Here is a 12129-nt window from a genome sequence, read left to right as displayed (position 1 = left end):
CCGAGGACAAGTTCAATGAATCACTAGAAGGACTCCCAGAACCCAGAGAAGCTGCTCTAATCATGGCTTCGGCTTATTACAAGTAAAAATATAGCATAAAATAAGGCGTATCTGGGTGGCTTAGTTGGTTAAGTGTCTGCTTTCGGCTCAGTTCATGATCCCAGAGTCCTGGGAGTAATATAGACTAATAATATCTATATATAGTCGATATATAGACTAATAATATATATATATTTATATATATAATAAAATAAGCAGAGGAAAATGGTGCACAGGGCAGAGTCTGGGAGAAACCAGGCACAACATTTCGGATGTCCTCTCTCCCTGAGGTTGTGCAGACAGCACCTGCTTCCCCAGCAGCACTCACAGGGTAGTTCAACCAGGGAAGTTCCCCTGTGTTTTGATGTCCAAAGGCACATGGCTGTCTGCTTGCATGGCTGACCTGAGTCTCTAGCTCCTGCAGAGGTAAAATTGATACAACATGACCCAAGGCCTCTACCATGTCTTTTTTATAAGGATAGGCTATTTGGCAGACTAAGGCCCCCAGGTAAACAAAGACATTGTTATCAGGCCAAATAACAGGCAAGGGCCAAACCTTTCCTTCTGCGCAGAGTTTTGGACCACCCAGGCCTGCCGAGTTAACCCTTATATATATATTTTTTAAGATTTTATTTATTTATTCATGAGAGAACACACACACACAGAGGCAGAGACATAGGCAGAGAGAGAAGCAGGCTCCATGCTGGGAGCCTGATGTGGGATCATCAGGATTGCCCTGGGACGAAAGGCAGACAGCTCGACCGCTGAGCCACCCAGGCATCCCACGAGTTAACCCTTATCGCACAACCACCTATTTCAAATCCCTCCTCTGACATTCTCTATCTCTCTTACTTTGCTTGACTTTTATGCAAGGCACTCCCATCTGTAATACTTCATGTTTTACTCATTCATTTATTTATTTCCATCAGAAGTGAGTGCCCTGGGGGCAGAAGTGTTGATCTGTTTTGTTCTATAACAGTACCTGGTGTATAATAAAATTTAATGAATATATTTGCTGGATGAATATTCAAAAAATATTGAATAAAGATAAATATTCAATAAAATGCAATGAATATTCACTTTTGTCACATGCAGATGTGACTTACATTTGCAGAATGAACTGCAAGCATTGCTGAGGGTGTGGGAGATAGGAATCCTTATCTAGACAAAAAACCTACTAGTACTTGGTGAAATTGATTAAGAGAAGGCCTTTTGATCCTTTTGATCCAGTGGTCCCACTTTTGTGAATATTCCAGAGAAGTCTATAGGCACGGAAGGGGCATGTCCCCAAATAGTCATTGCATTATTACTTAGGTAGTGGAGGGAAACTAGGTGTCCATCATCAACGAACTGGGTCCTTAAACATGGTGGATATATACCAGGAGATGGTGCTTCTCAAACTTTAATATGCATTGTGTCCCTGTGGATCCTGTTAAAATACAGATTCTGGTTCTTTTGGTCTGTAGTGAGGCCCAAGACTCTGACATCTACTAAGCTCCAGCTAATTCCAATGCTGCTGTTCCTTAGACCCACACTTTGAAAAACAAGGGTATAGACTATTGGAGAGTAGTCCTCTCCAATAGAACTTTGTGAGATGATGGAAATATCCTATTTATCTACACTGTCCAAAATGGCAGCTACATACCGTTACTGAGCCCTGGAAATGTGGCGAGAGCAGCTAAGGAATGGAAACCTAACATGTATTAAATTTAGCTAATTTTTAAAAAAGAGTTTATTTATTTATTTGAGAGAGCACAAGCAAGGGGAAGAGCAGAGGGAGAAGCAGACTTCCCACTGAGCTGGGAGCCCGACGTGGGACTTGATCCCAGGACCCTGGGATCATGACCTGAGCCACCCAGGAGCCCCTAAATTTAGCTAATTTAAATTTAAAAATTAAAGAACCACATATAGCTAGTGGTTACCATTGGACAGCACAGGTGGAGAACACTCTGTAGCTGTTAGAAGCAATAAACTAGATGAGCAAACAGCAACATGGAGAGGTCGTTAATACAGTGTTTGGTGGAGTAAGATCACATTTTTTTTTAAAGATTTTATTTATTTGTTCATAGAGACACAGAGAGAGAGAGAGGCAGAGACACAGGCAGAGGGAGAAGCAGGCTCCATGCAGAGAGCCTGATGTGGGACTTGATCCTGGGTCTCCAGGATTACGCCCTGGGCTGCAGGTGGCGCTAAACCGCTGCGCCACTGGGGCTGCCCAATATCACATATTTAATACCTCAATCTTGGTGCCTCAATCTTGGCTCAGTCAGTAGAACATGTGACTCTTAATCTGAGGGTTGTGAGTTCAAACCCCACATTGGGTGTAGAGCCAACTTAAAAAAATACTTCAACCTGACTCCTCACCTACACCCACCTTCCACAATACCCTGTATCATCAGATTTAAGGTGCTGGTGATTGTATTTGCACTATTATTTTGCATACCTCTGAGATAGAGAAAGAAACTGTCATTTAAATTATGATATAATGCTAAGATACTATTGGTTGTAAAATGCTGCCTGATTTCAGAATTGTTAAAAATGTGAAGGAATGTGCATCTGAGAAGCAATAAAATGCAGTATTCAATCATCACAGTGGGGAGTATAGTTTGGGAATTGGGTTAATCTTTGATCTAAACTACTTTTTATTTGTTTATTTTTTAAAGATTTTATTTATTTATTCATGAGAGACACACACCACCGAGAGAAAACAGAGAGACATAGGCAGAGGAGAAGCAGGCTCCCTGCTGGGAGCCTGATGCAGGACTCAATCCCAGGACCCGGGGATCATGCTCTGAGCTGAAGGCAGAAGCTCAGCCACTGAGACACCCATGTGCCCCTAAACTACTTTTATTTGGCTTTATAGAAGGATGCAGGCCAAATTATAGCATGGGGTTTGAACCCACAACCTCAAGATCAAGAGTTGCATGCTCCACCAACTGAGCCAAGCTTGTGACCTTCTATTAACTCTTTAATTATATTTGTTGTTTCTGGTGTGTCACGTCCTGCTGGAGTAGAAGTTCTGTGAGGGGAAACTTGTGAGGGGAAGCTCAGCACCTAGAATAATGCCTGGTGTACTGTGTACCCAATAAATAGTCTTTGACGAATGAAAGTAAGAAAGAGAATGAGACTCGTAATACAATGGCTTCATGTAAATTAGCAGCAATAGCTTGTGACAGATGAGGCATGTTTTGCAAGGACACATGGTATTCAAGGCCATTTGTATTGCTGCCTGTGGGGAGGGAAGGTACTGGAGCCAGGGATGACAGATGGAATCAAGAAATAAAATGAGAGCAGGTCTCTGCCAGGACTTGAACTCCAGAGCGTGATTAACTCAACTCTCCTCACCTGAGATCTGATTAGGAAAAAGAGGACCTTTTTATTTGCATACGGTTTTCCAAGAAACAAGGTGAGTCTTTGCCCTCCCTGCTCTGAACTTCAGCCATCCCTGCTCACAGGACCTGAAGCAGTGGCTCAGGGAGGGCAATCTTGCTCAGGGTCATGCTGCAAGGCTGGGCATTTCCTTCTACCACACCAGATATGGTGGATGGGGGGGTGCCTCCAGGGAGCAGCACACACCATCCAGCCACTTGTCAGGAATGTGGTTCCTGGCTGGATACAATGAAGCCACTGTAGGTATAGTCATTGGATGAATTAAATGAACAGGTGAATGGAATTTAGGATTATTCCATTTTTTCTTATTATTTATCTGGTGTTTTGAGATAGTAAGAGTTTTGAAAAATGTCTTCCCTGGGGGATGGTGCCAGTTTTGTGCTTTCACACTCCTGTTTCCATATCTAAGGGGCCTTAAATAATGATGCTGTGGGAGTAGGGAGAGGAACCATGAAGGACTTCTCTGGAAAAGGAGATTCATGGGCCAGGGGTCCGGATCAAGAGGCCGGGGTCCTGGACTCATGGGTCTGAGGGAGGAGAAGCTGGAGGTCTGGATTCTTGGGTCTGAGGGAGGAGAAGTTGGAGATCTGGACTCCTGGGTTTGAGGGAGGAGGGGTTTGGGGTCTGGACTCCAGGGTCTGAGGGAACAGGGGGCTGAGGGTGAAGACTCCTGGGTCTGAGGGAGGAAAGGGCTGGGGGCCCATGACCCTGGGTCTTGAGTGGAGAGAGAGCAGGGTCTGGTGAAGCAAGTGGGCAGCTGATGTTCAGTTACAGCAGCAATCATTTGCTCCATATGGTGTTCTGGATCCAGGTTCGGTACTTGCACAGGTTGGTGTAGACTCCAGGGTAGCCGGGCAGGGCACAGTGCTCCATCCCCCAGGACACGAGGCCTTGGAGCTGTCCTTTGCACACCAGGGGTCCCCCCGAGTCACCCTGAAAAGGGAGAGGCCGAGATGGAGACACTCATGGACAGATGTTCAGAGCCATGGGTATGGAAAATCCAAGAGACAGGGATGGGGAAGGAGGTGGGCTGAGATCCCTTGCAAGGCTCTGGAGATATCTGTCCAAAGAGTTGGGGTCACTGCTTTCCCTCTTCACTGATGCCTGCTAACTCTGCCCTGGACTGACCCCTGGGGCTCACTGCACTGCTCTAGAAAGCTGCATGTGCCTCTTTATATCTCCCCATCTCTAGAGTCACCTCTCAGGGATGGACTAAGGTCTCTAGAGTCCCTGAGCACGGATTTCCTGGTGCTCATATGTAAGTAATAACAGCAATGAGGGCAGTGGTAAGTGCTGGCATGGCTCTGTACTCTTTCCGTGGGATACCATCTAATTCCACCACTTGCCCTAAGAGGTGCTATGTCCATTTTACAGATGAGTAAACTGAGGCAAAGAGGGAGTCCAAGGGTGTACAGCTAGGAGGCAGCCCAACTATTACAATCTCTCTGTTTCTGGGGAGGCCTCCGCTGATTTTCATGCTCCCCAGATTGTTTGATACCCAAGTCCCAGCTCCAGACAATCCCCTTGGACCTCACCTGACAAGAGTCCTTCCCACCTTGGGGAACACCTGCACAGACCATGCCAACGGTGATGGCTTGGGAATAAGCCTGCCGACACTCCTGATCCGAGGAGATATTGATGTTCACGCATTGCAGGGAGTTAGGGTACCTGACTGGGGGAAGGGTTACAAGTGGGATCTACCTTCCAGTAGGACCAAGAGTCTGGGGATCCACCTCCTCCTCCCTCAGACCCAGGAGTCCAGGCCCCCAGCCCTTCCTTTTCAGGATGCGGGAGTACTCACCGATGGGGCTAGATGTGGTACCCCAGCCCGACACGAGGCAGGAAGTTCCTGGGCGGGCACAGGAACTGGCTATGGTGATGGGCCTCACTGCCCTCCCCAGCTGAATGGGCCGCTCCAGCTGCAGCAGCATCAGGTCGTTATTGTGGGTCTGGGAGTTGTACTGGGGGTGCGGCACCTGGCGAACTACACGCAGCACCTGCTGGGTGGCCTCCCAGTTCTTCAGGTTGTGCTTGCCCAGGGCTATGCGAAGGATCCTGGTCCATGTCCCCCAAAAGTAGGAATGCTCAGGATCTGACCTGGAGACCACTCCCCACCCTCTGGCCTGATTCCCTTATCTGGTGATGAATTTTCCAAAAGTCTGAACTGCTTGTGGAATATTTGATGGACTCTTGTGCTCTTTCCTGGGCATTCCCTCTTAGGCCAATCCCACCATCTGCCCCTTCCTCTCTTGAGCTTTGCTCTGGTTTCTGGCTTGGATGTGAGGTGATGGTTGAGAGTTCTTGGCTCAATCCTGGGTTCTAGGCTCGGAGTTCCAACTGAGATTCTAGGCTGTGGCTTTAGGCTCTACATCAGAATTGTTATCATGGAGTAGGCTCCAGGGAGGCTCTGTCCTGGTTCCAGCCTGGCCCCTGGATTCTAGATATTTTGAACTTTTGAGTCTAAACTAGGATCTGGGCTCTGTAGATTGAGTCTGGATCATGGCATACTTTCTAGACATGAGTGTGAGCTCTTGGTGTTAGGATAGGCTGCAGGTTCTATTTTGAGCTCTGCATTATAGTTTGAGTCTGGATTCTAGATGTTGCTTTGAGCTTTTAGTCTTAGGGTAGGCTCAATTCTATATAGAACAATGGATTCTGGATATGGATTTGAGTTCTGGATTCTTGCTTAAATTCTGGTTTATGATCTGGTTTTAGACAATGGTATGAACTCTGTATTTGAGCTTAGGGTCCTAAACGTTCTTGATTCTTGGCTGGGCTCTGTTTCGGATTGATTACAGTTATGGTCTGGGCTCTTGCTTCTAGACTCTGGTCTGAAGAACCTGCCTCAGGTCGAGCTCTGGGTTCTAGATGGAGCTCCAGGTTATGGTTTGGATCCAAGTTTCTAGATGTTGGCTTGCATTCTGAACTTTGCATTCTAGACTCTGGGCTTAGTTCTGAGCTCTAGGTTCTACATCAAACTTTAGTTTATGGCATTAGATTTGCCTTATAGGTACTGGGTGGGCTTCTGTCTGGGATCTGGGTTCTAAGTTTAGATCTAGACTCTTTGAGAGGCTCTGAATTCTGTATGGGGCTTCAGATTATGGTCTGCATTCCGGGATTTAGACACTGGATTGAACTTTGGGTTCCTGGTTGCTCAAAAAGGAGCTATTGACTAGACTCTGAATTAAACCTTGCATCTAGAATGGGTTCTGGTTCTATCCTACATTCTGAGCTGTATGTTATAGCTGTAAGCAGGGTTCTGGATTTATGGCTGGACTGCAGGTCTGGACTAGACTTTGAATTCTAAGTTTTGAGAGAGATCCTGAGTTTCTGAATGTAGCCTGTGCCCTAAACTGAACCATCAATCTGGAATGGATTCCTAATCTTAGTCTCTATATACAGCTTGGCCTCTAGACAGATTTCCAGATTATGTCAGGTTCTAGGTTTTGTATGGGACTCTGAACTGGCATATGGGTTCAATCTGCTTTCAGAATATTTTTTTAAAGATTGTATTTATTTATTTGAGAGAGAGAGAGAGAGCATGAGTAGGAAGAGGAGCCGAGGGAGAGAGAGAAGCAGGCTCTCCACTGAGCAGGGAGCCCGATGTGGACCTCAATCCTAGGACCCCGGGATCACGACCTGAGCAGAAGGCAGACACAACTGACTGAGCCACCCAGGTGCCCCTATTTTCAGAATCTAAACTGAGGGGTGCCTGGGTGGCTCAGTCGGTTGAGCATCGGATTCTTGATTTCAGCTGGGGTCATAATCTCAGGGTCATGGTCTCAGGGTCGTGGGATGAAGCCCTGAGTTGGGCTCTGCACTCAGCATGGAGTCTGCTGGAGATTCTGTGTCTCCCTCTGCCCCTCTCCCCATGCACTCTCTCTCTAAATAAATAAATAAAATCTTAAAAAAAAAAAAAAAAGAAAAGAATCTAAACTGAGTTCATGATTTGTGGCTGGATTCCATATTCTGGGCTGTGTTGGTAATTTGAGGCTCTTATCTAGACCCCAAACCAGGACCCAGCTACTACATTAGGTTCAACACAATGCTCCAGGTTCTTAGCTGAGCTCTGGGGCTCTAGACTCTGGAATTCACTTGGACAAGAATAGGGGAGGAGGTTACTCACGGGCGTGCACAGTGAGCAGCGGTGATGACCCACTGGCGTGATAGCAGGGCCCCTCCACAGAGGAAACGACGAAAGGGACCTGCCAGCAGGGCTGCCTGCCATGGCTGGGAGTTCTGGATGCATGTATAACCACCAATTATCTTGTTCTCATCCCTTTGGCTCTGTGCCATGGCTGGAACAGGTAGAGATGGGGTAGGTGGAAAGCAGATGAACAAATGCTCTGACTCCCCAACTCTCTAGGATGTCTGGGATCCACAAATCCCCTTTCTTTACCTAATCCCTAAACCAAACACCTCTATCTGCCCCACCCAGTTTGAAATATGCCCAATGTCGCCCTCATTATTGTGCCAACACAATCAAGAGTTTTCTGATACATGACTCCCCATCGCCTCCATAGTATAACACTTGATCCCACAGCCACCTCATCCAGGGCTCTGACATATCTACTATCTTTGACTCTACCACGAATACTTTCTATCATCACTTTTTACAATACACCGCAATTCCCCCTCCCATTAATCCTTCTCCAACACATTCAAGGAGCTCCTTGTCCTTTTTGCAATCTTCCCCCGTGTATGACCCAGAATCTACCATCTCACCCCACACTCACTCCATCTGCCATGTCACACCCCTCCTTGTGATCCCACTCCCCTACCCTCACCACCCACCCCCATCACCGCCAACAACATGCTGTCTTTCCTTTAGTTCTGCAGCCCTCCTTTTAAATAAAACCCACACAGGAATGGACACTTCTCCATAATGCCTCATTTATTCCTCTCCATCATCTTCAACTCCTGTACCCTATTATTTCCTGATATCTTCATGACTAAGAACCCAGTCCCCCTCCTGCTTGCTCCTCAGTCATGACCCCCAAAACCACCTCCACACCTTCTCACCAGCTTACCCATGAGCACACTGGGTCCCTGGGAACCCTCAAGGTCTCTTCTCAGCATTTCCGGGGCGGGGGGATTGTCCCCACCCCAGACCCCACTGCTTTCTTACCTAGAGCTATGATCTGGAGTGCTGTCAGCAGGAGGAACATTCTGGGGACGGGGGTCAGGTTCTGGCAAATGCAGAGGGAAAGTGAGAGAGAAGTAGGCTACCAAAGACCCAGAGTTTGAGGGACAGGGACAGAGAGGGCCTTAGACAGAGACCCAGACCCTTAGAGCCATGGATGTGCCTCTGTGTGTGGAGGAAGTGGGGGTGGTGTCTTGCCTCCCTGTCACTCCGTGGAGGCCTTTTATCCCTGGTCTGGGCAGCTGGCCCTGTCCCCCGCCCTTCTCCTGACATTTTTTTTTTTAATTGGCCAGTTTCCATTCCAGGACTCCCTGGTCCCATCTCCTCCCTCCCCTCTCTGGCCAGAGAAGCAGCCACAACATTAATGAGAACCGGCCCAGTGAAGGTGTTTATTCTGGGAGGAACCCAGGGAGGGGGGACCCCAGGGCAGGGTGGACAAGGTGGGAGGGCTCCAGGGAAGCTGCTGGGAGGGGTTGGGAGTGGGAGACAGAGACACAGAAAAGGCTGGGAAATGTAAGAGAAGTGACAAACGAAGGTGAAGAGCCAGAGAAGGGTCAGAGAAACACAGGCCAGAGAGACAGGTGTCAGAGGGACAGAGACTAGGCAAAGATGGTGAAGGAGAAGGAAGGGAACATTGTCGGGGCGGGGGAGGGGAGGTGGGAAGACAAGGGAACAGGGGAGGCCCAGAGACAAGAGATTCATGGAGCGGGGAGAGTGGGAAAGCCGAGAAAGATATGGAAAAGCAGAGGCAAGAGGCTGAAGACAGAATAGAAATAGACACAAAGGAAGAGAAAAAGGAAGGTGGAGAGAAGGAAGGCAGATTGCACACATGCCCGGTCCCCCCCCCCCACACACACACATGCCCAGGCCCCAACCACACACACACACATGCCCAGGCCCCCACCACACACAGACTAACCGCAAGAGGATGGGAGGAGGGGAGGAGGGGAGGAGGGGTGGGGAGACAAGATGGCACAGACGGAGGGGAGGAGGAGGAAGATGCGGGCAAGGCAGAGGAGGGGGAGTCGGGAGACAGGTAACCAGGTGATGGGGACACATATAGCCCTGGAGGCTGAGATGGAAGGTGACCACAGTGAGGGGGTGGGGCTGGGAGCTGGCAGGAGACAGGAGGGGCGGTAGCACCTGGGACTGTTTGGTCCCCCAGGCTCTCTCACTTTGTGGTTCTCACAGTCCTGAAAATTTGGGGAGCAGGGGTCCCAGCAGGAAAGGGGAGGGGGAGTGCAGAACTGGGGCCCCCAGCCTGGGCTCTGCAGAGGGGTGGGGGCAGAGTGGGAGACAGAGACAGAGATGGAGACCCAGAGGGAGGGAGAGAGACAGTGGCGAGGTGGGGAAGGGCTCAAGGGACCCTTCCTAACTTAGGGGCAGGGTCCCCTGCCCTCAGCACCTCCCCAGCCTCTCAAATTCCCTAAGGATTGCAATTTGTCCCTGGGCCTGAGCAGGGCACAGTGACCCAGGATGCAGTCTCTGCATCTTCTCCCTCTCCCAACATCCCAACGCCTCCCCCGCCTCCCCCAATGCCCTCCCCAGACCCCCGACTCAGGCTGACTCCCAAACTACTTTCCTCCCTCTCTGCCTGGGCTGCCACTTAGCCCTGTCTCTCTATCTGGGGACTGACACTGTGCACCTGAATCCACATGCCCATCTCCCTGTGTGCACTTCTGTTTCCTTTGACCCAGCTCTGAGGGGCCCTGGCAAACTAGAGGGGTGGGAAGCTGAACTGGAGTAAAGACTCCCCCCCCCAATCAGGGCACAAGGTGATGGGGAGGGGGCTGCTCTGCATCTGGGGGCCCTTGTGGTGACACGATCTATACAGGAGGTAACACTACATAGAAACACTCATGCACACACATGCACATATGCACACGGGCAAACAGATGCACATATGGACAGCCAACACAGAACTAGGCTACTGGCCCTCGTGGATTTCCTGGAGCCGATATGGCTACGGTCAGGCCTGCAGTTATTTATCTCCGAGGACATCACCATCAGAGGAAGCTGAGGGAATCAGCCCACAAGACTGCTACTATCATAGCAACTTCTTGGAGACCTTAAGTTATTTCCCTTTTTCTTTTTTCATAAGAATCTCAAGATAAAGAGCAACAAAACAGAATTTCCTGGTTAGTGCAAGCCCACCCCTTCCATCTGAGCATAAACCTTGATTTGATGGACTCATGGGGACCCTCCACTGAGCTGGGAGACTTTGGAAAACATGTGGCCTCCCTCGCCCTAAAAGAAAATGCTCCACTTAAGCAGAATGTTTCAGTGAACCCCAGGGAGCCCGGAGCGAGGCCCAGGGAGCCCCAAGTGAAAGGCTGGCCATGGCCCACAAAGAGGCACCCTTCACTGCCTTCTCACTCCCCAGGCCAGCTCTGGGCCCCTGCATGCTCCAGCCATGTTACTCTGTTCCCTCCTGCCAGCATCTAAAACCTGTGCCACCTCCTCACCACTCCACCCACCAGCTTACCAGTCTTGTTTTCAATGACATGGGGGTGCAAGAAAAATTTAATGAATGAACAAACGAATGAACAGATGGTCAGAGTCCTCACCTTCAAGGTACTCATGAACTGGTAGGAAAGGGCAGTAGGCCAATAGGAAAGTGGGTCTGGGGTTATGTGCCCAATGACAGGCAATGTGGGAGGGCCTGATGGAACCCCAGGAGTGGAGAAAAGGGTTCCCAAAGGGCAGGCTGTCTAAGCTGGGGCCTGTTGTGGACGAGTAGGAGTTTGCCAGGGGGATGGAGGGAGTGTACAGGGTGGCGGGTGGTGGTGGTGGTGGTGGGGAAGGAGTTGAGGGGCTCTGAGTAGAGACCTTCAGGCAGGAGGATGGTGATAGAGCTCAGAGGGCTGGAAAGAAAGGTGGCCTCAAGAAGCAGAAGCCCAAGGGTGAGCTCCCAGGGCCCTTAGGGTCCTCCATGGAGACCTAGGTCTGGAGCTTAGGAGACTTAGGAGGTTAGAGACAATGGTGGGGTGTTATTAGCACAAGTGGTGCTGGGAGCCAGAGCCCCGGGAGCCTGTGAGGGGAGGCTGCATTAGTGAGAGGACCAGGGAAGTCTGCACGGGACCCTAAGGAGGACCCCCAGTTTAGGGGGAGAAGGAGCAAGGGGAGAACTAGAAGGAAGGCCAGGAAAGGGTGGTGTTGGGGATGTTGAGATAACTTTTTAGGGAGGAAGAGATTCGAGGGTGGGACACAGCTGGGCAGCCACTGGGAAGAAGGACAGAGGGGAGATTAGGAGGTTTTGGTGGCTGATGGGACTGGAAGCCGGGGAGGGGGGAGGCGGGGGAGGGGCTGGTGGGTAAAGGCAGCCCTAAAGATGTGGCGGTGGAGACGTGTGTGAGCAGTGAAGGTTGGTGAGAATGGAAGGAAGGACAAAACTGCTCCCATTTACTGAGGGCTTGGCACAGCCAGCCATCGTGCTATATTTTTTAATTTTATTTTTGTGCCTTAATGTTCAAAACTTAAAAAAAAAAATTGATCTACAGGATGCCTGGCTGGCTCAGTCAGTGGAGCATTTGATTCTTGATCTCAGTATAGTGAAT

The 12129-nt window shown here is 49.5% G+C and overlaps 1 protein-coding gene across 1 annotated transcript; it reads right to left on the bottom strand.

Moving 5' to 3' along the window:
- Positions 1-3149: 3149 nt before the first annotated feature.
- Positions 3150-8240, bottom strand: KLK14 (kallikrein related peptidase 14). Its single transcript, XM_072769677.1, has 4 exons — positions 7556-8240; positions 5231-5484; positions 4965-5101; positions 3150-4362 (listed from the first exon to the last, which is right to left on the bottom strand). The coding sequence occupies exons 1-4, from the start codon at positions 7723-7725 to the stop codon at positions 4210-4212; spliced, it is 714 nt and encodes a 237-aa protein (XP_072625778.1). The 5' UTR covers positions 7726-8240; the 3' UTR covers positions 3150-4209.
- Positions 8241-12129: the final 3889 nt, after the last annotated feature.

Source organism: Canis lupus, chromosome 1 (genome assembly GCF_048164855.1).
Source record: "Canis lupus baileyi chromosome 1, mCanLup2.hap1, whole genome shotgun sequence".
In the NCBI taxonomy this organism is placed as follows: Eukaryota; Metazoa; Chordata; class Mammalia; order Carnivora; family Canidae; genus Canis; species Canis lupus.
This window is presented reverse-complemented; position numbering and strand designations above follow the sequence as displayed.

What these genes read in the sequence shown, in the direction of transcription:
- KLK14 (XM_072769677.1), bottom strand. Translation starts at nt 7,725, where the DNA reads ATGGCACAGAGCCAAAGGGATGAGAACAAGATAATTGGTGGTTATACA. An exon ending in GCTGCTCACTGTGCACGCCC is followed by an intron (nt 5,485 to 7,555) that starts GTGAGTAACCTC and finishes GACATGGACCAG; the next exon opens with GATCCTTCGCATAGCCCTGG. An exon ending in GTGGGAAGGACTCTTGTCAG is followed by an intron (nt 4,363 to 4,964) that starts GTGAGGTCCAAG and finishes CTCCCTTTTCAG; the next exon opens with GGTGACTCGGGGGGACCCCT.